Source organism: Chiloscyllium punctatum, chromosome 24 (genome assembly GCF_047496795.1).
Source record: "Chiloscyllium punctatum isolate Juve2018m chromosome 24, sChiPun1.3, whole genome shotgun sequence".
NCBI classification, from domain to species: Eukaryota; Metazoa; Chordata; class Chondrichthyes; order Orectolobiformes; family Hemiscylliidae; genus Chiloscyllium; species Chiloscyllium punctatum.
In genome coordinates this window covers 77,280,560-77,301,881 of record NC_092762.1, presented here as the reverse complement: position 1 = coordinate 77,301,881, position 21,322 = coordinate 77,280,560, and the positions used below count along the sequence as shown (strand labels likewise).

At 38.5% G+C, this 21,322-nt stretch overlaps 1 protein-coding gene across 1 annotated transcript in view; it reads left to right on the top strand.

The window, feature by feature from the left end:
- Positions 1-11,762, top strand: part of LOC140494713 (proprotein convertase subtilisin/kexin type 4-like) — a 43,800-nt gene extending 32,038 nt beyond the window's left edge. The window contains exons 13-15 of the mRNA XM_072594228.1: positions 3,856-3,980; positions 6,966-7,085; positions 11,200-11,762. Coding sequence (XP_072450329.1) covers positions 3,856-3,980; positions 6,966-7,085; positions 11,200-11,744 — 790 coding nt within the window. The 3' untranslated portion in view covers positions 11,745-11,762. The remainder of the gene's footprint in view (positions 1-3,855; positions 3,981-6,965; positions 7,086-11,199) is intronic.
- The last annotated feature ends 9,560 nt before the right edge of the window (positions 11,763-21,322 follow it).

Sequence of the window (21,322 nt, the reverse complement as noted above, 5' to 3'; positions counted from 1 at the left end):
AGTGGAGTGCCACAAGGGTTGATGCTGGGTCCACTACTTTTTGTCATTTTATAGAAATTATTTGGATGTGAGCTGAAGAGGTACAGTTAGTATGTTTGCAGATGACACCAACATTGAAGGCGTAGTGGACAGTGAAGAAGATTACTTCTGATTACAACAAGATCTTGATCAGATAAGCCAATGGGCTGAGAAGTGGCAGATGGAGTTTAATTCAGATAAATGCAAGGTGCTGCATTTTGGGAAAGCAAATCTTAGCAGGACTTATACACTTAATGGTAAGGTCCTAGGGAGTGTTGCCGACCAAAGAAACCTTGGAGTGCAGGTTCATAGCTCCTTGAAAGTGGAGTCGCAGGTAGATGAGCTAGTGAAGAAGGCGTTTGGTATGTTTTCCTTGATTGGTCAGAGTTTGGAGTACAGGAGTTGGGAGGTCATGTTGTGGCTGTACAGGACATTGATTAGGCCACTGTTGGAATATTGTGTGCAATTCTAGTCTACTTCCTATCGGAAAGATGTTGTGAAATTTGAAAGGGTTCAGAAAAGATTTACAAGGATTAGATTAGATTAGATTAGATTAGATTACTTACAGTGTGGAAACAGGCCCTTCGGCCCAACAAGTCCACACCGCCCCGCCGAAGCGCAACCCACCCATACCCCTACATCTCCCCCTTACCTAACACTACGGGCAATTTAGCATGGCCAATTCACCTGGCCTGCACAGGTGGGAGGAAACCGGAGCACCCGGAGGAAACCCACGCCGACACTGGGAGAACGTGCAAACTCCACACAGTCAGTCGCCTGAGGCGGGAATGATGTTGCCAGGGTTGGAGGATTTGAGCAATAGGGAGAGGCTGAACAGGCTGTTTTCCCTGGAGCATCAGAGGCTGACTTTAGAGGTTTATAAAATCATGAGGGGCATGGATAGGGTAAATAGACAAGGTCTTTTCCCTGAGATCAGAATCCAGACTAGAGGGCATAGATTTAGGGTGAGAGGGGAAAGATATAAAAGAGACCTAAGGGGCAGCTTTTTCATGCAGAGGGTGGTGTGTGTGGGGAATGGGCTGCAAGAGGAAGTGGAGGTTTGTACAATTGCAACACTTAAAAGGCATTTGGATGGTTATCAATAGGAAGGGTTGGAAGGAAATAGGGCCAGGTGCTGGCAGATGGGACCAGATTGGGTTGGGATATCTGGTCAGCATGGATGAATTGGACTGAAGGGTCTGTTTCTGTGCTGTACATCTGACTCTGACTATAATCTGTCATTTCTATATTCCCTGGCTTGGCCTCTTATGAGGTCAATGTTTACTTTTGCTATTATTTGTACTTAACTAATAAAAGTCCTTGTCTGTTTTTATAATTCTTAGTTTACACTTTTTAAATTTTTTTTGTCAACCTTTTTTTTTTGGTTTCAAAGGTTTCTCCCAATCCTCAAGCTCATTGCTACTTTAATAGCAGCTAAATACTAGAGTATGCACAAAGATTATTTTAATTGAGGAAACCTGAAGGACTAAATGTTTGGAATTTGGCTAGCCCATCCAATGCATGACTGAGGGCTCATTATCCTGCCTCACTCCTCTTAACAATACCTGAATATATTTATACCCAAGATCTGTAGCAGCTCAAAATGGCAGATCACCACCACCACCACCTTGAAGAAATTAGGAATGGGCATCAAAATGCCTAGCTCATTCCATGTACAAATTTTAACAGACATGCATTTGAGATTACAAAGTAAGGCACTCACTTCCCCAAACCTTTCTCACCGGTTCAATAATGGCGCAGATGTGTCCTTTTTGTGCTTGGTTCTGAATTGAAGTTCAGGTTATCTACACAGAGTAGAGTATATAAATATCTTTTCATTATGATAACTAACAACAGTGTAAGTAGGATATCTTGCCAAAGAATGTGAAGTTGTTTTTCTGTATAATTTGTTTGTCCTTGCAAAACATGTGAAGTGTGTAAGTTTCCCATTCTTTTTACCCTATTTCACCATTGCTGGAGAAATGTTCTGCCATACTGCTCCCATAGCCAAAGAAAATTGCTTCACAATGCCATTCCAATTTTTTTATTTACAGGATAGGGGAGGTCATTCCCCTATGATTTTTTTTTCCCCACTATTATGGATTTGCCACTATTGTTTGCCAGGGTGGGCATTCTTTCTTTTCTATTGTTTCAATTGAAGGGCTGTACCATGTATTTTATGCAAGTATAGAATGAAATTTAACTGGTCCGGAGTGAGAACTAAAATGTCAAATGTTCTGGATGGTTTTAGAACTAAATTTTTAAAATGTTAATTCTCATTTCCTTCACAATTTATTTGCATCTTTATTTATTTTATCACCTCCCATTTATAAAGAACAATGGAAATTGTGAAGATTTTACTCCTAAACAATCTACGTGCTGCAAATAAATTTGACCCAAATCCCTCCCTTTTTTTTTCCTGGGTTGTGTTACTGGAAATCAACTGGTGATTGGTGAATGGAATTCTTAAAACTACAATTAAATATTTTTCAACTGCATATATCATGCTGTTACTACAGTTTATGTAGTTATAAATGTAAGACTTATTCTGAGTGATTGCAATTCAGTAGAATCTGATACTAACTGGGAGGCATTCAGAAATGAATAATATTAATCCTGGAAATTTATTTTTGCTTTGTTAAAAGCAAAATTTAGTTTGGAAAGTAATCTGTAAAATTGTTTTTATCCACTCTTCTGTGGCTATTTTGGATTCATACAGTCCTAGTATATCTTTGTTCAGAACAAGATAGGTTTTTGTTTTTTATTTAATTAGGTTTTAGATGTCTTTGGCAAGGCCAGAATTGTTGCCTATTCTTGGGTTTTTTTGACCTTTTCCAGAGGGCAGTTAGAATTAGCCCACTGCTGTGGTCTGGAGTCTGTTCTGGACCAGACCAGATCCCCTCAAAATATTTAAGATATACTACACCCTTACTTTTTTTATTTTAAGGGTAGATGTGAAATGCATGTTCCAGATGTGATGAGACTCATCAAACTAGTTGACATTAAGCAAAGCACAATTTGTTTAAACAGTAGTTAATATCCAAATAAAAGAGGAATTTAGAATAACTTTTGGAAAACTTGAGTGAATGATTAGATACAGTACCTATTACTAATTAACTGTTCATTATAGTCACATCCCATAAACACACCCCTGGGCAAAAAGGTAAATTCTGACACCGGTACTAGCATGCAGTTCTCCAATTTAGGAGGAAACAACATGGAGAGATTTTCAGAGAAAGTAGCAGCTCAATCATTCTCTGCAGCTTCCAACTCTCCTTTGACTCCAAGCAGCTTCTGACTGCTAAAGCTAACAAAAACTAGACCATCTGGTCTGAACTGGCTACTCCTATTCAATCTAGTTTACTTTTCCCAACTTTAGATTTTTTTTTAAACAACTTAGATTTTTTTAATTTTACTTGGGCCATGTCCAGTAACCAGTTTAGTACCTCTGCCTGTACAGGCTCTGCAAAAAAGAAAACTCCAGACAAAATAGTCTTTCTGAAGTTACAGCATTGTCACAAGCTGAATATAGACCAGACATGAGGATGGCAGATTTCCTGCCTGTAAATTTATTGGTGAACCCTTTATTACAATAATAGTCTGTCATAGTGACCATTAAAACTAGCTTTTGATTTTGAATTCGTTATTTGAATTTAAATCCTATTAATTGGTTCAAATCCTATTGGCAATGTCTTTTTGAGTGTTATCTTGGACCTCGACTTATTAGGCCAGTGGGGGGGAAAAATGGTTTTGGCGTTATTTTTCTTGTACAAATATTTAATTGGTTAAAATATTTTATCTAATCTAACTTGAACACTAATTTTTTTTGAAAAAAAGACCATATGACACATCAAGCCATGGGTATAGAGACTGGACCTTCATGAGTGTACACTGCTGGGATGAAGACCCAAAAGGAATTTGGATGCTTGAGATTGAGAATAAAGGAAGTTCCACAAACACCGGTATGTTTAGAAACCAGGAGTGTTGCAATTCTTTACAACTACCTTTACGATTAAGATTTTAGGGTGGAAGATTGCATTCACTCCAGTCCCACAACTGTACAAGTCCCCATGTAAAGTAAAAACACTGGTTCTGGCTACTGAGATCAATTTTATACCTTGCCTATCTTGAGTTTTAAAAAACAAAATCTAGTAAAGTTTTAAAAATACTATACTATTGAGTTTATTACCAAAACTTCAATGAAAATGCAGGAATTGGTTAACGTACACGGTTAGTAATGCAAAAGCATAAACGTCACTCCTTCTAAATATTCCCAAAGCAATTCTTCAGCAGCGGGTTTTTTAAAAAAAAAAATCTGCAAAGCTTTGGCTTTGAGGGAACAAAAGAACATTTTGGCCAATGGCTTGCCTTTTCTGAACGCAAATGGATAAGGCATAGAATATCTGAAGGATGTTGCTCTGGTGTGTTTGACCAAGCCATTAATCATAGATGGTTGTCTGTGATGTTCCTGAGCAAGCTGTGTCAAAGACCATTTTGAGATGCTCCATAATCATCTTTCAGAAGAAGTTTCACCCTGAACTTGAGGGTTTTCTTCTCCGCAATAGAGATCAGCTATATAACTTATTCTTGGGTTTTCCTTCAACGAAGTCAGGAAAAAATAACTTTTTTTTTTTCCCCAAGCTAGACACTGTTCAAAACAGCCTCAGAAGGAATCTGCAACCAAACAAAATGGTTATTGCCAGGATTCTCGAAAGCATTTTTTTTAAAAAAAGCTCATGCCACTGTGAGCTTTCAATTATCTCTTATAATTTCAGGGTTTTCACAAAGTGAAAAATCCACTTTGCACAATCCTTCAAAGCTGAAATCCTCCAAATTGTCATAAAGTTTTTTGTTTGCTCATGACGCACTAACATTCTTGATCTTTGAGTTCTCACGAGTCACCAACTTTTGAAAATGTGGTTTCATTATTCCAATTTGCTTGAAGGAAGCAGGTTGGCACTTTGAAAACTTACTGGTTCCCCCACCCCCAAACCACTCCAGTCTCCACGTTAATCTGAATTATTCTTATGGACTCTTCCCAATTGTTGCTTTGACAGTGCCAGGCCTATAAGTAAAAGACCTGATCTCCAACACATTGACAGCAGTGGCACTGGAAGAGTCCATGTGGTCCCTTGTGTTACACTATATACTTCCTGCTCTTGAGTCAAGTAATTTTAAAAAAAACAAATTGTTCCTTTTTTTTGTGAACTAGGCCAGACCACTCAAAACATTCTTAAGCAGGCAGCCCAGACCATAACTTTTGCAAGTTGTTTTGGTAAGTGTACAGTGAACTTAACCCTGTTTAAGTTAGTGAGATTGACTATCAGGGTTGAAACTGACCAAAAACCTTATTCATAAAATTATGCAATGAAACACTCAGAACAGAATAAAGAACCCCCTACAAAACTGACTATCCAAACTAGGCTTAAGTATGCTGTTCCAAATATACGCAATAGCCCCAATAAGCAAAGCCCTTAAAACAATACAAAAAAGTCCAATGATTACAGATTTGAAGTTAGGGCAGAAGAGCGTTTCCACACAGCTTACTGTTGAACTCCCAACCAGTTTTGGACTGAACTAAACAGCACAGTGGCTCCGTGGTGAGCAGTGTTGACTCACAGCAGCACACACCTGGGTCCGATTCCAGCCTCTGGCGTCGGTCTGTGTGGAGTTTGCACATTCTCCCTGCGTCTGCTCTGGTTTACTCCCACAAACTAAAGATGTGCAGGTCAGGTGAATTGGCCATGCTAAATTGTCCATAGTGTTAGGTACATTAGTCAAAGGGGAATGGGTCTGGGTGGGTTCTTCTTCAGAGGGTCGGTGTGAACTTATTGGGCCAAAAGGCTGTTTCCACACTGTGTAGGGAATCAAACCTAATCTAAATTGCTCAGCTAGAAAGCTGACCACTCTCCTTTCATTCTACAAGTCACTTTGGAAACATGACCACTTTGGCCTGAAGTCTCATCTTTTTGCATATAAACAAAAGGCCTCCTCCAAATCCTTTTCATGTCAAACCAGTCAGAACCAGCCTTATTTATTACCCCTCTGATGAAAATCAAGAACAGAGTATCCTTGAGCCACGGAACAGCTTTTAGGGTAAAAAATGACTAGCTTTGTAACATCCTCCATCCTTCAAAAAAATTTTTTTCATTTACATTGCAATTTATCTTTTTGGACCAAGATTTTTGAATCATAACATTAATTTCTTGTAGCACCCTGCACTTTAACCTAAAATGAAAAATACCTGGACAGGTAAATGGAATCTCCATTTATAATCTCGCCTAAAGTCAGTGCTGTGCTGCACTGCTCTGTAGCATACTGAAATACCCGACTTCCTCTAATTTAAGAGGCAGTAGGTTTTCAGTGCTTAAAATGAGTGAAAGTTTTAAATTTTTCTCTTTGCTGATCCTTTATCTGATCTTTTTTGAAAATGTATATATCTATTTCTCAGTATGTACTTTTTGTGGTGATTGAGAAATGACCTCTTTTCAGTTAAGACTTCCAATGATGAAATAGTGCTTTTCTGTTCATATTCCCATAAATCTTGTGCAAATACGTTGAATAATTAGTTAAAAATTTCCTTTTGAGATAGTGGAATAGTAAATAAAATAGTTTTAAAAATCAGCATTTTCATCTGACACTGAATAAAGGTGTCCATGTTACCTGTAACCTGAATCTCCCAATTTTTCTTTTGTGTGCCAAAACCAACTCTACTCCAAATCTACCTATATAACAGGCTATAAAAAGTGATTTTGTAGCTGTACCCATCTGTTATATGGAAAGTTTTTGATACTTTTGGGTCACTCTTTTACTCTGTATTGAATTATCAACAAAATTGAATACATTGTATTTTAGTTATCTTGGTGTATTCAAATCAAATGGACATTTTCTGTGTCTGTCTCTGGCTAAGAAAACTCAACATATTCCTTTCAATTGATCTTCCATAGGTGTTCTGTCCTATTTTAAGTTGCTCTTGTATGGTACTGATGAAAACATGATGACAAGACGCACCAAGGATACAGTGATAAGCCACTGCATCAACTGGAATGAAGATGGGGTCTGTGAAGGTAAAATACGTAATTCAAAGTTGAGTCTTGTGATTCTTGGATTAAAGCAGTATTCGATGAATTCATCACCATGTATTGAAACATTACCCCAGGAGAGGAAAAACAAGGTAATGTTGTACAAGTTCATCCAATTTTTTTGTTTTCTTTTGGTCATTATTTGGACCATTTTTTTTAAATTGCATGTAGACCAGGAAAAATCAATCAAGATTTTTGTTAGTGTTGATCATTTCTTGATTTTTAAATCAAAATGAGTTTAAATTTTTTTGATTCTTGATTCACTGTCCACTTATTCTATGACTCATCAATACAATACAAAGTTAGAGATTCTTATTTACTGTACTGTAGTTAACTGGAACATGTGTTCTCATTCAGAAGTGGAAGAAGAATATTGAATTTGGTTATCAATACACCAATTTATTAAACTAATATAAACCAGTACAAATTATATTTACAATTTTTTTGTTTTGGCTATTCTTGAGTGAAGATAAAAAGCTTAATCAGAAATAGTCACAGCTTTTCCTAATATGCTATAGTGAAGCATTCTTGATCAATCCTGATTGTCTAGCAATATTCAAACGTCTAAAACAAGTAACTACTAACTAGACTGTCAAAAGGCAAATCATCCTGGCTTTGTTTTCTCAAAGCTGATTCTACTCCAGCAGGTTTGATAGCTACATCTGCAATTTGAGGGGAAAAAAATCCCAGAATGTCAGTCTCCATGAATTTTAAAAAAAAGGCTTGACTTTGTTCAATTTTAGAATATTTTTGAATGATCTGGAGATGAGCCTCCTTCTACTGAAGCAATCAATCTACACCCATCCAGATTTTCTCCTCTGGTGTGCGTATCATCCAGATATAGTTTATCTTAAGTTGCAGAAAACTAATAATGTATATAACTTTAACCAAGTGAATCTTGTGCACAGCAAAGAAAAATCCAATAAGTAGGCATTAGGTGAGACTAATCTTCTGTCATATGAAGTAGTACATCCTTTAGAATGTATTTTGCCTCATCTGTGAAATGGGACATTGAAATCTCATCCAAGTGTAAGTATGAACCCACTATGATATCACCACATGGATTTTCAAAATGGTCATATACATTGTCTTTTCCTAGAAAGAAAAATACATAGCTAGAAGGAATTCCTCTCACTGCACTTCTGAAACCACTCAGGCCACTTGAGTTAATTAGTTTGACAAAGGATGAGAAATGATAAATATTTAGCTACTGGAAGAAACCATGCAGACAGTTATAACTAGCTGATTTTTTTGCTTTTCTCTTCATATTGTTAACACACCCTACCCTTTGCACATTATACCATGGTCATTAATCTTCAAATATTTATAACATGAATAAAACATGTTGGAAAAACATTGGTTGGTTTATTGTGCATTGACACTATTGATGGGCAGGATGATTTGTGCACAATGAGCTAGCAAATCTTGTGTTGCTGTGAATTGAAAGAACTTCCTGTTCACTGCGTCCACCTGGTCAATTTGAAATAACATTTTTGTAAGCCTCTTACTTTGTTCATCCAATGAATAATAAGTCATTATACACTGATCTGAGCTGGGTTTCTCCCAGTATGGATAATTGTTTCCATGTTGTAGTTTCCTATATGGTTGCAGCAATTCAAAATTGTAGTTAAGTGGCAAAATGGAGAATGAGTAGTAAAAATGTTGCTCAATGCACACCTTGATTTTTAAGCACTGGCTTAAATTAAACGGTTTTCATAAGACTACTTTCTCTGTACTATTATTAAACATTTTAAGGGCTGAGGACTTCAGTCAAATCTATTAATAACTTACAAATGTTTCAGTCATTCTCATTTTTTTTTTGAAAAATGAGATTTTGTCATCTCTGGTTGCCTCTGTTCTTCACTCTAGTACTTTGATTTTGCTGGTTCAAGATTGCTACTGCTATTTAAAATGTTAGTCAAGATTTTTCCAGTTGACCTCCATTTTAGAATGGAACATTTTGGTCCTGATTTTTCTTAATCCCTGGAGACTACAGCAATCAACACTCCTACAATGAGCTAATTTGCAGAGATCTCATGATATAACATTACAGATTTTTTAACACCATTAGTTGATAAGTTGATATGAAGTGTCTGCCTTGAGCCACCAGCTCAGTGTTAATTGCAGTACTATATTTAGCAGTATTTATATTGTAGAGGAGTCATCTAGGATTAATAACAGAATTGTACTGTTAGTATTGGTACCTGTTAGTAATTTCAGGTGTGCATTAAATATTTTCTTGTGGCCAATTGCTTTTACATTTAATTAGATTCTATTTTTTAAATGATTTTGAGTTTACATTTACTGCCTAATACATAGAAAGCATGGTCCATAAGAAATGGGAGCACACTTTTTAAACCCTTCTAGTCTGTTCTGCCATTCAACTCTATGAAGACTGGTTTTCTACTTAACAATGATCCCACACTATCCAATATTCCTCAAGTTCTTTTATCAAGAACTGTCTGATTTGAATATACTCAATGACTGAATCTCTACAGTCTTCTGGGGTAAAGCATGCCAAAGACACTCAACCTTTTGAAAACTTCCTCTTTGTCTTAGAATATGGCTGGGCCAACTTGGACTAAGAATTATTTCTGATTCGTAGACCCCACCTATCCCCAAAGCCAGGGGAAACTTTCCTGCATCTATCCTATTGAGCTGTGTAAGAATTTTGAACTTTTGAAAAGAATTTTCGATGACATCACTTCATTCTTTCAAACCATTTGAGACTCTCTCTTCAGGATGATCTCACTATACTGTGTATCATTGTAATGAACTATTGTTGGATGCCATGTGACCAGTTTTATAAACCAATACTTGGAGGCTTGCAAATGACTGCTTTTCTCATCCTTTCAGAAGGCAGATTGATCACTTTAATCAGTGATACAGAAATAAGCTCATTTGTATTCAGTTAGCAATAAGTAAATTAACAAATGCTCTTATGGTGAACTGTTCCTATAATTGACGTTTTTAAAAAATGTCACATTAATCAATTTAGATGCATTCTTCTTGAACTCCGATTCAATTGGTTCTGAACAAAATCAGCACTTGGTTTTACTGGTTTATTTTTCAAGTAGTCATAAACAATTTTTTTTTTGCTTCTTGCACAGAAGGACAGGCTTGAATTTCCCCACCCTCTTTTAGCTTCTATCCTGGATGATAGAATTGCAATTAATCTGGATAAAGTTTACAGAAATGTCTTACAACTTCCATCTCAAGTGCAATAAGCTCCAGTTACTTCATTTGATATATTCCACATCCTTCAGTTTGTGGATTTAATTCCTTTTAAGCCAAATCCAACTTGGTAGTTTTAATATTAAGGATCTCCATTATGAGGCAGTGTGCAAAATGACAAATGTGACTGACCTAATGTTAGGAAGGAAATTGTCATAGTTCCTGCTAATGTTTTTAATCCACAGCCTCTTGCTTAAAATGCATATATGTGAATACGGTCAAGATACTAACATAATCAGAAATGGCTGGAGAAACTCAGCTGGTCTAGCAACATCAGTGGAGAGAGAACCAAATTAACAAAGTCCAGTGATTATTTTTCAGGGACTCTGCGTTCACTGTTTTCCTCTCCACAGATGCTGCCGATCTGCTGAGTTTCTCTCATTTGTTTAGTGCAAATTTCCAGTATCTACAGTTCTGTTTTGTTACTGATAATATTTTTGTCATGTTCATACAATGAAGGTTGTCCATGGTTGAATAATGTGACATGCAAATAAAAATGTAATTTTTTTGTAAAATTAAGTAACAAGTTTCTGCTTAATTTTTGCCAAATATGTAGGCATTTATCTTGAGTTTGAGTAAAGAAGGGGAATTGTAATAGTTGAAAACATCAGATTTATGATTACTGACTTGCTGTCAACAAATATTACTTGAAATATATTCTAAATCAAATTTTGCAAAACCATATTCGATCATCGAAATACTTGCACATTCACTGTAGTTGTTCAGTAAACTATCAAATGCTGTCCTGCATAATTGAAAATGGGAGTTTGTAAAACTCCTAACTCATGTTTATTTGAAGAATATTTTAAATGTTAACTTTTGAAAAGCTTCAACTTAATTTCTCATGGATTCTTCTCCCCTACAGAATGCCAAGGTAACTTTGTCATCTTCGGACGTCTTTGCCTCGTCACTTGTCCTCCACACTATTACAATGTTTCAAGAATTTTAAATAAAACAATGAGTGGTGTTCGCAGAAATTTCACAGTGGATACCTGTGCTCCTTGCCATCCATCTTGCTATTCCTGTGATGGCTATTCTGTAAATAACTGTCTGACATGCCCTCCATTTTCTAATTATGATGAAAAGCAACAGTCTTGTTCACTTCCTGTTTATCCAAGACATTTTGGTAGGAGTGAAAGGAATGATCAAATGGATGGGCTTCACAAAATTGTTGTGGTTGCAATCCTTATTGGTGCACCTGTTGCTCTGATATGTGGTGTAACATCGTTGTCATGGTTGATACTCCGTTTAAGTAGGAGGCAGACAGTAATGGTAACCACCTCTGTGGCTGGAGCCTCTGAAACAACCCAACTGCATGTGCAGCATGACACTTCAGATGAGGGAACTGGAAGCAGTGAGACGGAGTCCACATACTTTATCACACGGTTTGATCAACGACTGGATCATTAAAAAATATTAAAATGCAAATCCAGTAGTCTTTTTTTTTCAGCAGTCTGAAGAAAACCACTTTGATTCATTTTGTCATAGGCCTAGTTGAATGTAATTTCCAAAATTCCTCAAGTGCTAAATTTAATCAAGTGTCACTTGTCAAAGGTGTCAACAAATCTAGGAATACATTTGGGAAAGCAACTTGTTTGCTGTCTGACTTCTGCATACTTAAACCTAATTCTGCAGTAATTAAAGGAGTACCTTTTGATGTAGACAATTCAAACTTGTTCAAATGCTCATGGATTTTATTATCTAATAGGTGTTTTGAGGTTTTAATCAAAAAGACTATTCAAAATATGTTCGTGTTCAGTTTGGTAAAATATTTATAATCGTCAGTTTAAAAAGGCAAGACTGAACTTCATGACACATTTAACTACCTTCACAATTAATCCTAAATACTTTAGATTTATAATTATTCCAAACTATAAATCTCTGAAGTTATCTAATAGATTAACTTAATATTCTGATAAGCAAAAAATTTATAAATAAATGCCTTTGACTTTGGGGTGGGAGTAAATAGGTGGAACTTCAAATGTTTCAACTTGAGGTTTGTTTGATTTGTAATCCAACTGAACAAAAGACAGCTGGTGATAAATCCTCTGCCCAAATTTCTCCTGTTGTCACCATCAAAGGTATCTCCTGTCCAATGCCATTTTGGAAGAAAGAGACCACCATTGACTAATAGTTATCAGTCTCGGCAGAATTTTCTTAACTGTTTCTGTCTTTCCTCTTTCTTGTTGGAGAAGACTTTTTTTTCCCTATTTTCAGCTGATTGTTTTGTCAAATGAAATGTTTGGTGCTTGGTCAACTGTGGCTTGGACTGACTCTCTCCTGTGCAGTCTTCCACTCTTAGTTAATGAAGCAATGTAACTGGCTTTTCAGCTTCCTTGTGCAATCACGTAGCAGAAGTGGAAGTGCTTGCTTTTGCTAGGACCTTCTGGTGTTCAGACCATTGCCATGTTTTAAAGCACACCACTTCAGATGCTGTTGAAGTAATTTGTGATTCAGAAAGGAAAGCTTGCAACCCCCTTTTTGAGGACATTGATCTGGTGGATGAGGTGGTGGTAAGAACGTCCATCCCTTTTCAGCTGACTGCCTGCCTGGACCCAGTGACCAATGCTGCATCCTGGTTGAAGTAGGATGCTCAGCATTGCAGAGAAAAATAAAGATCCTTTTGAGTTCCAGAAAGGTAGGTGTCACCATCTTCTCTCTGCTAATGCTCACTCTCTAGGAAACCTACTCAATCTAACTTCACAAGTACAGATGCCTCTTGCCAAGGCTCATGAGCTACAATTTTCACTGTCATCCTCCAAACTAAACCGTCTGTCTTCTGAACTTCCTATTTTATTCCCGGGGCCACCATACTCTCTGTCCTGCTCATTTATTCTCCCCTAATTGTTCTTCCATCCACTTTCACCATGCTCAGTTGCTCAGTTCCTCACTTCTGTCTCACTGCAGGTCAAATCAGCCCTCAGCTGGACCAAAACTAGGGCATTGGTTGGGGAGAGTTCTTGACTCCATGTGGAGAACATTCTGTAATTAGCTGGCAAGGTGCACACCTATTGAGGAATGGGGAGCTTCAAAGATCAACTAACCAGGTAAACCTCATTTGAACTGTGCTACATTTAATCTTTTTTTGTAAAATTATCATCAATGCTAACTTAATCAATGCATGATATCTCTTTTTATGCAGTCATTAATAGCACCTAGTCTTCCTCTAAAGAGTCTAGTACAAGGGCCTGTATGCCATATCCTAATAAGGGAAGAAGTAACTGAACCTTCAGGAAGAACTACTAAGGCTTTCATCTGCACCTTCCACCAGCTCAGATTCCCCTTAAAAGCTTCTCTTTCCAGACATAGACACAGGAACATAATCTGGTCATCATATCGCTGACACATCATTGCTGATTGAGAAAGAAATGCTACAGATCACTGGCACTCAGAATATCCAGATGTCAGTATATTCTATCTGCTCCAGCTCAGGTAGAAGATGATTCCATTAATAACTTTGTCAACATGCACTAACAGGCACAGGATCTGCAGGCAAATTTTGTTAGAGACACTTGGTAAACTAGATTGAATGATTCCTCCATTACTACCAGTACTGCATGTTTTGGTCCTGGTATTCCTGTTTGGCTCCATGGATAAATTGGTTACTGTCACAGATGCATGTCCAAGGTACTGTCTGCTGGATTTATGCTTGTAGCTGGACCAGTGAGATACAGCCCAAGTATTGTAGATGGTCAGGGGCTGAGGCATCTGAACCTCATGCCAGGTGCCCTTGTCTGTGACAGGGTGATGCCAGCTGCTACCTCATGGGGAGAAAGATCACCCCTCTTCTCCCCCTGCCCCGCCCCCCCCCCCCCCCCCCCCCACCTTAGCTCCTCTGCAGACTGCTGATTAAATCACGTGAGAAATTAGCTGTCCCTTTAGATACCCCAAGGCTGACAGAAGTTGCTCTCTCTCAAGCTACTGTCTCACTGACTGCAGGTAGATTCCTGACATCAGGTCTTTGGACGCAGCCTCTGAACATGAGGTTTCAGTGATTTGACATTCCCACAGGGGGAAGAAAAAAGTTTAGTTATTGAAGGAACTCCTTAGCCCTACTGTCTATCGCAATGAAACTTCATGTTGTGCCCTTGCTGCATGGCATGAAAACCACCTAAGGATGTCATCGTCATTGTCAAAATAAGGAGCTCTGAGGTTTGTAATGTTATCCCGTTGTCCTTTGGGTATATGTGTAGGCATACTTGGATCATGAATGTTCTTCTGATTTAAATAGCGATTGAAGCCATAGGTGGCATTCCTTAAATAGTAGTGGCATAACAACTAACTGGCCCTAGCAGGCCTTCCAATTGAGTTTTTTTTGCCCACGAAGGGAATAAGTTACTACTCCACTCAGCTTGCTCAGTGTCAGTCGTTTTGTGCAGCTATTGCATGATTTGACTTCTAACCCAAAAATGGTAAGGTTCCAACTTTTTTTTTCTTGAGATTCAGGTTTTCTGCAAGATATTCCTCCTGTCCAAATCCTGCATGTTACCTTGTGTTACTGTTCCTCCAACCCCTATCACCTAAGGCTACCTGTCTTCTGGATAGTCTCTTCATATTGCAATAAGTGTGCTCATTTCTGATCATCCCCACCCCCTCCACGAGCGCATAACTTCATAAATTCCGGTGTCTTCAAATAGCCTATATCTTCCCCTTGCAGAGATCAATGTAACTATGATCTGTGTGAACCCCTGTTCCTAGAACTTTCAGTCTTCTGTTTGCTTTTGATGTCTTACAACGAACATTACTCTGAATTAATGAAGCTTTACATAACTCTCTTGATAACCCCTTTAACCATTAGTCAGCTATCCCTTAAGTCTGACTGACCTGACCCTGTGGCAGGACAGTCCCGATGAAGCAAAGCAGAGTCCAGCCCAGCATCAAATCACTCTACTAATAAATTCCTGGATTGGTGGCACTTAACCTGCAGGATTAACTGTGGCCTAATTCCTGGACTCAAAGGGCTACATATCTGACTCTCTGACCTGGAATAATATTGACTGTGTCAGCACTTCTATGTATTCATAGTATCCCTTGATCCCACTAAACACTACTTCCCTTTTGATTTTCATGCACCTGCATTTGCCTGAAGCGCATATATGATTGCCTGCTGGTATATGCTACAGTTGTAATGTTGACACAGCACTGTGCTGGACAGTGCTATATCTGCCCTTTTGACTATTAAGTGCTCTCAACTGTGCGTGCTTCTCATTCTGCACCCAAAAACAATTCTGGTAAAAGGTAGAGTGAGTGTAAAAGCTAGCTGGGAATCATAAGAAACCATCACAGAATGCATTTCAGACTGAAGGCTCGTCACTAACTATGTTCCACAGGGTCCTCTTTTTGCTTGTCATTTTATATAGATTATTTTGAAGGAGGGCATGGTTAGTGATTTTGCAGGTGTCATCAAAATTGGTGTAGACAGTGGGGAAGATTTACAAAGGGATCTTGATCAAATGGGTCAATGGGCTGAAAAATAGCAGATGGAGTCCAATCTAAGTGAATGTGAGGTATTGCATTTTGCCCAAGGTCCTACCATTTTAATTGTCTAAGTCCTACACCTGTTTGTTCCAACAATGTTGTAGAACAGAGGGATCTATGGGTTCAGGTACATAATTCTTTGAAATTTGCATCACAAGGTGGTTTAAAAAAGGATTTGACAAGCTGGCCTTTGCTCAATGCATTGAGTATAAAAGTAGGGAAGTTGTGTTGAGGTTTTTCAGGACGTTGAGTACTGTGTTCAGTTCTGGTCACCCACTTAATATCCTATTTTTAACTTGAAGAGAGTTCAGTGATTTACCAGGATGTTACCAGGTATGGAAGGTTTGAGTTATAAAGAAAGGCTGGGACATTTTTTTTCACTGGAGCATAGGAAATTGAGGTGTGACCTTCTAGAAGTTTACAAAAATCATGAGGGGTATAGATAGGGTTAATGATTTGGTGTCTTTCAAGGGGATTTCAAGATGAGGGGAGCATGATTTTAAACTCATGGAGGGGGGTGGGGTGCTTTTAGCCAATAAAGGATTGAGACTTTTGTACTTAAATGCACACATTATATGAAACAAAGTAAATGAGCTTATAGTGCAGATTGAAATTGGTGGCTGATGATAATATGGGCATTGCAGCAATAGGATCAGGGCTGAGAATGAAATATTACAAGGTTACATGTTCTATCAAAACGACAGAGGGGGCAGGGTTGCTTTCTTAAGAAATGAAATTAAATTGCCAGCAAGAAATGAGATGTAGTTGGAAGGTGGAGAGTTGAGGAAATGTGAAAGGGGGAAAACCCCTGGTGGGAATTGTGCTCTGTCCTCCCAACAACAGTTAGGATGTGGGTCAGAAAATCCATCAGGAGATGGAAAGGCATTCTTAAAATCATGGGGACTTCAAATGCAGCTGGAGTGGGAAAATTATATTGGTAACAGGTCCCAAGCAAAGGAAGTTGTGGAATGGCTTTTTTTTTAAGCAGCTTCTGGTAGAGCCCATAAGAGGACGGACAGTTCTGGATCTGGAGAGGTGTTATGAGGCTGATTTTGATTAGGGAACTTGAGATGAAGGAGCCCCGAAGGAGCAGCGATCTCAATATGATAGAATTCCCTCTTCAGTTTGAGAAGAAGAAACTGGAGTCTGATGTAATGGTATTAAAATTGAGTAAAGGAAGGAGCTGCCCAGAAGGGGAGCTGAGCAATGGAGTAGCAAAGGCAGGAGTTTGAGGGTGATTTGAGAGACTTGAAGCAGAAGTTCATCCTGAGGAAGAAATATACTGAAGGGAGGACAAGGCATCATGGCTGACAGGAGAAGTCAGCGACAAAAAAGGAAAAAATGAAAATTTAGTGGGAAACAAGAGACCTTTCAACATTAATAGAGGATAATCGAAGCAATAAAACTGAAAACAGTAAAATGAGGATAAGCTCTTCAGTAATATGAAGGATTACAAGAGTTTTTAAGATGTATAAAAGTTCAGAGGCAAGAATGGACATTGGACCTCTGGAAAACGATGCTGATAATGGGAACAAAAGTGGTGAAGGAACTGAATTATTCTTCAGTGGAAGGCACTTTCGAGAGTCGGGGGCATGGGTGGGTGTAGTGGCTATCACCTAAGAAAAAGGTGCTAATGAAGCTGCAAGGTCTGAAGGAGATAGCTGAGGAGGTAGTGGAGGCAATGGTGGTGACCTTTCACAAATCCAGAGAGAAATCGTTAATCTAACACCCTTTTTAAGAAGGGAGGCAGGGAGAAGACTGGAAGCTACAGGCAGGTTAGCCTGAGCTCTGTCATTGGTAAGATTTGAGCTCATTAAGGAAGAGATTTGGAGGGGGGGTGGAGGAAGAAGAGTACTTCAAAGTGCATAGTTGATCGAGCACCGCTTTGTCTAGGGAAGGTCCTGCTTGACAAATCGGTTAGAATTCTTTTGAGAAGATCATGAGCAAGTTATACACAGCCAGTGATCATGATTGATTTTTATACTTTCAGAAGGACTTTGGTGAGGTGCCATACAGGGGGTTGCTAAATAGGAACCCAAAATGTTGGGGGGGGGGGGGGGGGGGGTAACTTACTGGTGTGGATAGAAGGATTGGCTGACTGGCAGAAAGCAGAGTGGGGATAAAGGGATCCTTTTTCAGAATGATAACCACTACACACTGACAACATGGTTGAAATAATGGTGTGGGCATTGTTGCTATGTTTGCAGATGATGCAAAGATTGGGGAGGGTGGTGGCTGGTAGGAAGAGTTGAAGTGGGGTAGCTGCAGAGAGACTTGGACAGGCTGAGAGTGGGCAAAGAAGTGGCAGATCTTTTAAGAGTGAGCTTCTGAGCTGAGCTGTTACTCCTCTGCTCTGTTCCTTCTTTCACCCTTCTCCCCCCCCCCCCCCCCCCCCCCCCCACCCCTTTATTTTCCCCTTCTCCCTTTCCCTGCATTGGTGGTGAGTTAAGCCAGCAGGGTGACTCAATGGTCTTCAAAGTAGTGAGTCCCATGCGGACCGGAGTTGAAACCCAGTGTGGACTTGTCTGCTTTTCTCCCCTCCTTTTTCTGTCGTAGAAGGACTATAATGCTGAGCTTTTAACTTTGTTTCTTTTTATTTTTCTAATTATACCTAAGATTTTGTACCTACACTTTTTTGTACTTTATGATGACTTTGTTCACTTTTCACTCTGCATATATCCCCATACTTGAATCATATGACAATAAAGCCTAATCCTAAGTAGAATACAATATTAGAAGTGAGGTCATGCACTTTGGGAAGTAGAATAGAAGTGTAGATATCCCCTAAATTGGGAAAGGCTTTAGAAATCTGAAGCACAAAGGAACTTGGTGTGGGGGAGGGGGGGGGTCCTAGGTTTAGGATTCTGTTAAGGTTAACATGCAGGTTCAGTTGGTAGTTAGGAACACACAAGCAATTTTAGCATTAATTTAGAAAGGGCTAGAATACTAAAGCAGGGCTGTTTGCTGAGGTTGTAGAAGGCTGTGATCAGACTGCATTTGGGACATTGAGCAGTTTTGGGTCCTGGCCAAAGGATGTTCTGGCCTTCGAAGGGGTCCAGAGGAGATTCACAAGGATGCTCCCAGAAATGAAAGACTTGTCATTACAAGGAGTGGTTGAACACTAGGTCTGTACTCAATGCAGTTTAGAAGAACGAGAGTGAACCCCTCAAACTTGCAGAATGCTGAGAGGCCTGGATAGCGTGAACATGGAAATCTTCTTCTCATAAGCCTGAGAGATTAGGATGCTAGAGCATGGCCTCAGTGAAAGAATGATTCTTTATAATGAAATGAAGAATCTGTAGAACTTGCTGTCACTAAAGGCAGTGGAGGCTGTCATTGAGTATATTTAACAGGTTCTTATTAAGGGGATGGAAGGTTACAGGTAGAAAACACAATGAGTTTGAGAAACTTCAAGCATGATCAAGTGCAGATACAATAGTCTGAATGAAATTAATTTATTGTATAATCAAATTATGCTAGTCTTAAATATTGGATTTTATATGACAATTTATCACAACACATTGGCTATTTTCCCATTGTATAAATCTAAAAATCATGAAACTGTTATTAAATGCCCATTAAATAATGCAGTTTATCAGTGACATTGTTTTTATTTCTAAAAATGTTTCTGTTTAGTAAAACATCACATGTCCTCTCTCATCTCATCTCATATTCATATTCCCAATGAAAATCCATGAGCTCTAAATGAGCAAAAGGAAGTGTAACAAATACTTTAGGGCTAGATAATGCAGGTTGTATTGTCCTTTTCACCTCTAGGGGTCTTGATTTTGATTCCACCTTCCACCATTGGACTGTATATAGTCTTCCTCAATGACCCAATAATTTTCTAATGCAGACATGCATCTGGCTGTCAATCTGACTTTGCTGGGGATAAGGGGAGATGTTCTGTGCCCGGGCAGAGAATATTGATATCAAGAATGTCAGTGGGAGGAATAACATCACAGCATGCACATTCTATGTTTTGAGGAATTAGTGCACAGGAAGTTTATTTATCACATTGCATAAATCAGATGCAAAGCATTATATTGGGATGCTTAGTTTTTGCACTGGTGATGGCAGTGAAAACAAAAATAATTCTCAGGATTATACTGTCAGGGGAAGTGTAAGGAAATCCAAAGTTGAATAGCAAACACTAACTTTTGAAAGCATGTGCAGCTTGGCCTTCTAAGGATCTGCTGAGTTGACTGTGTTTTAGGAAGGGTTGAGGCTATTCTCTTTTGCAGTTGAGAAGATTGAGAAGTGACATTTTTAGAAACTAAAGATCCTGAGGGGCCTCACTAGATTAGATCTGCAGGGATGCCCCCTCTCGTGGGGGTTTAAACCAAAAAAATTTATTATCCTTCTTTTTCCTTTTTATTCCTTTTTTTTATATTGTTCATAGATTTTAATTGGGAATAAGAATTATGTCACAAATGAGATGTGATGTTTCCTCAAACAAGTGTAGTTTTATAATTTTAAAGTCATTAATTTTTGGAGTGTATAAATGCCCATTAAATCATGCAGTTTAATAATAGTTTGGCTGTTGCCTATTTTATAATTAAAAATTAATGTTTTTTAATAATTTGGGGGAATCCAGACTACAAGGACATTTTGGAAATGTGTCCCTCCATCTAAAATGAATGCGAAGTGTGTTCTGAAGATTTGTTATCCTTCCACAGAACTATGAAGGCTGGATCATTTAACATTTTTAAGACTTAGTTGGATTCCTGATCATCAATGGAGTCCAGAATTATAGGGGGCAGGAGACTGGCAGGGAAGTGGAATTAAGTACCTAGTCCAATATTATCGAATCATGGAGCAAGCTTCTGGGATGGCATGGTCTACTCCTTTATCCCATTCACATCCAGAATTTGTTAACTTGCCTGTACTATTATTATTAATAATACTTTTTCCAATTCATAGCTTCTGATGACCAGTTTGGATACAATGGGTTCAGTCAGTAGATAACAGGTTGAGATTACCTAAACTGATAGGACAAGGGTCTTTCAGCTTTCATTCAAAAAGAATGACTTATTCTCTCATTCTCACTGTATTCTGTCTAATTGGAAATCTGTCATTGAAGGTTTTTTGTGCTTCGTTGATGCAGCTGAGGTCTGCATTTGACTGAGCATTCACAGGTGGCTTTTGAGCCTCATCTTAGCCTTGCAGATTCTCCCACAGTGAAGATGTCAGTTTTTAGCTGATCGAGGTCATAACAAATTATTAGACGTGAGCAGCTGCCTCCTCTCTTGTCATTTCCTCTCAGTAGCTGCTTTTGTTCACTACAGGGTGTTGAACCGTTTTTTTTGATGGATTGCTATTTTGGTCACAATTGGGCATCTGCTTTCCATGTGTTGACATTTAATAATGACATTGGATGCATTGAGGTTATCAAATGTTTTCAATAGTCTGCATGTGTCTTAGAGCACCTGTTTTGGGCATTCTGAAGAAGTCTCAATGTTCTCAGGTGTTATGAAATGATCATGACATATTTTAGCATGCGTATGTCT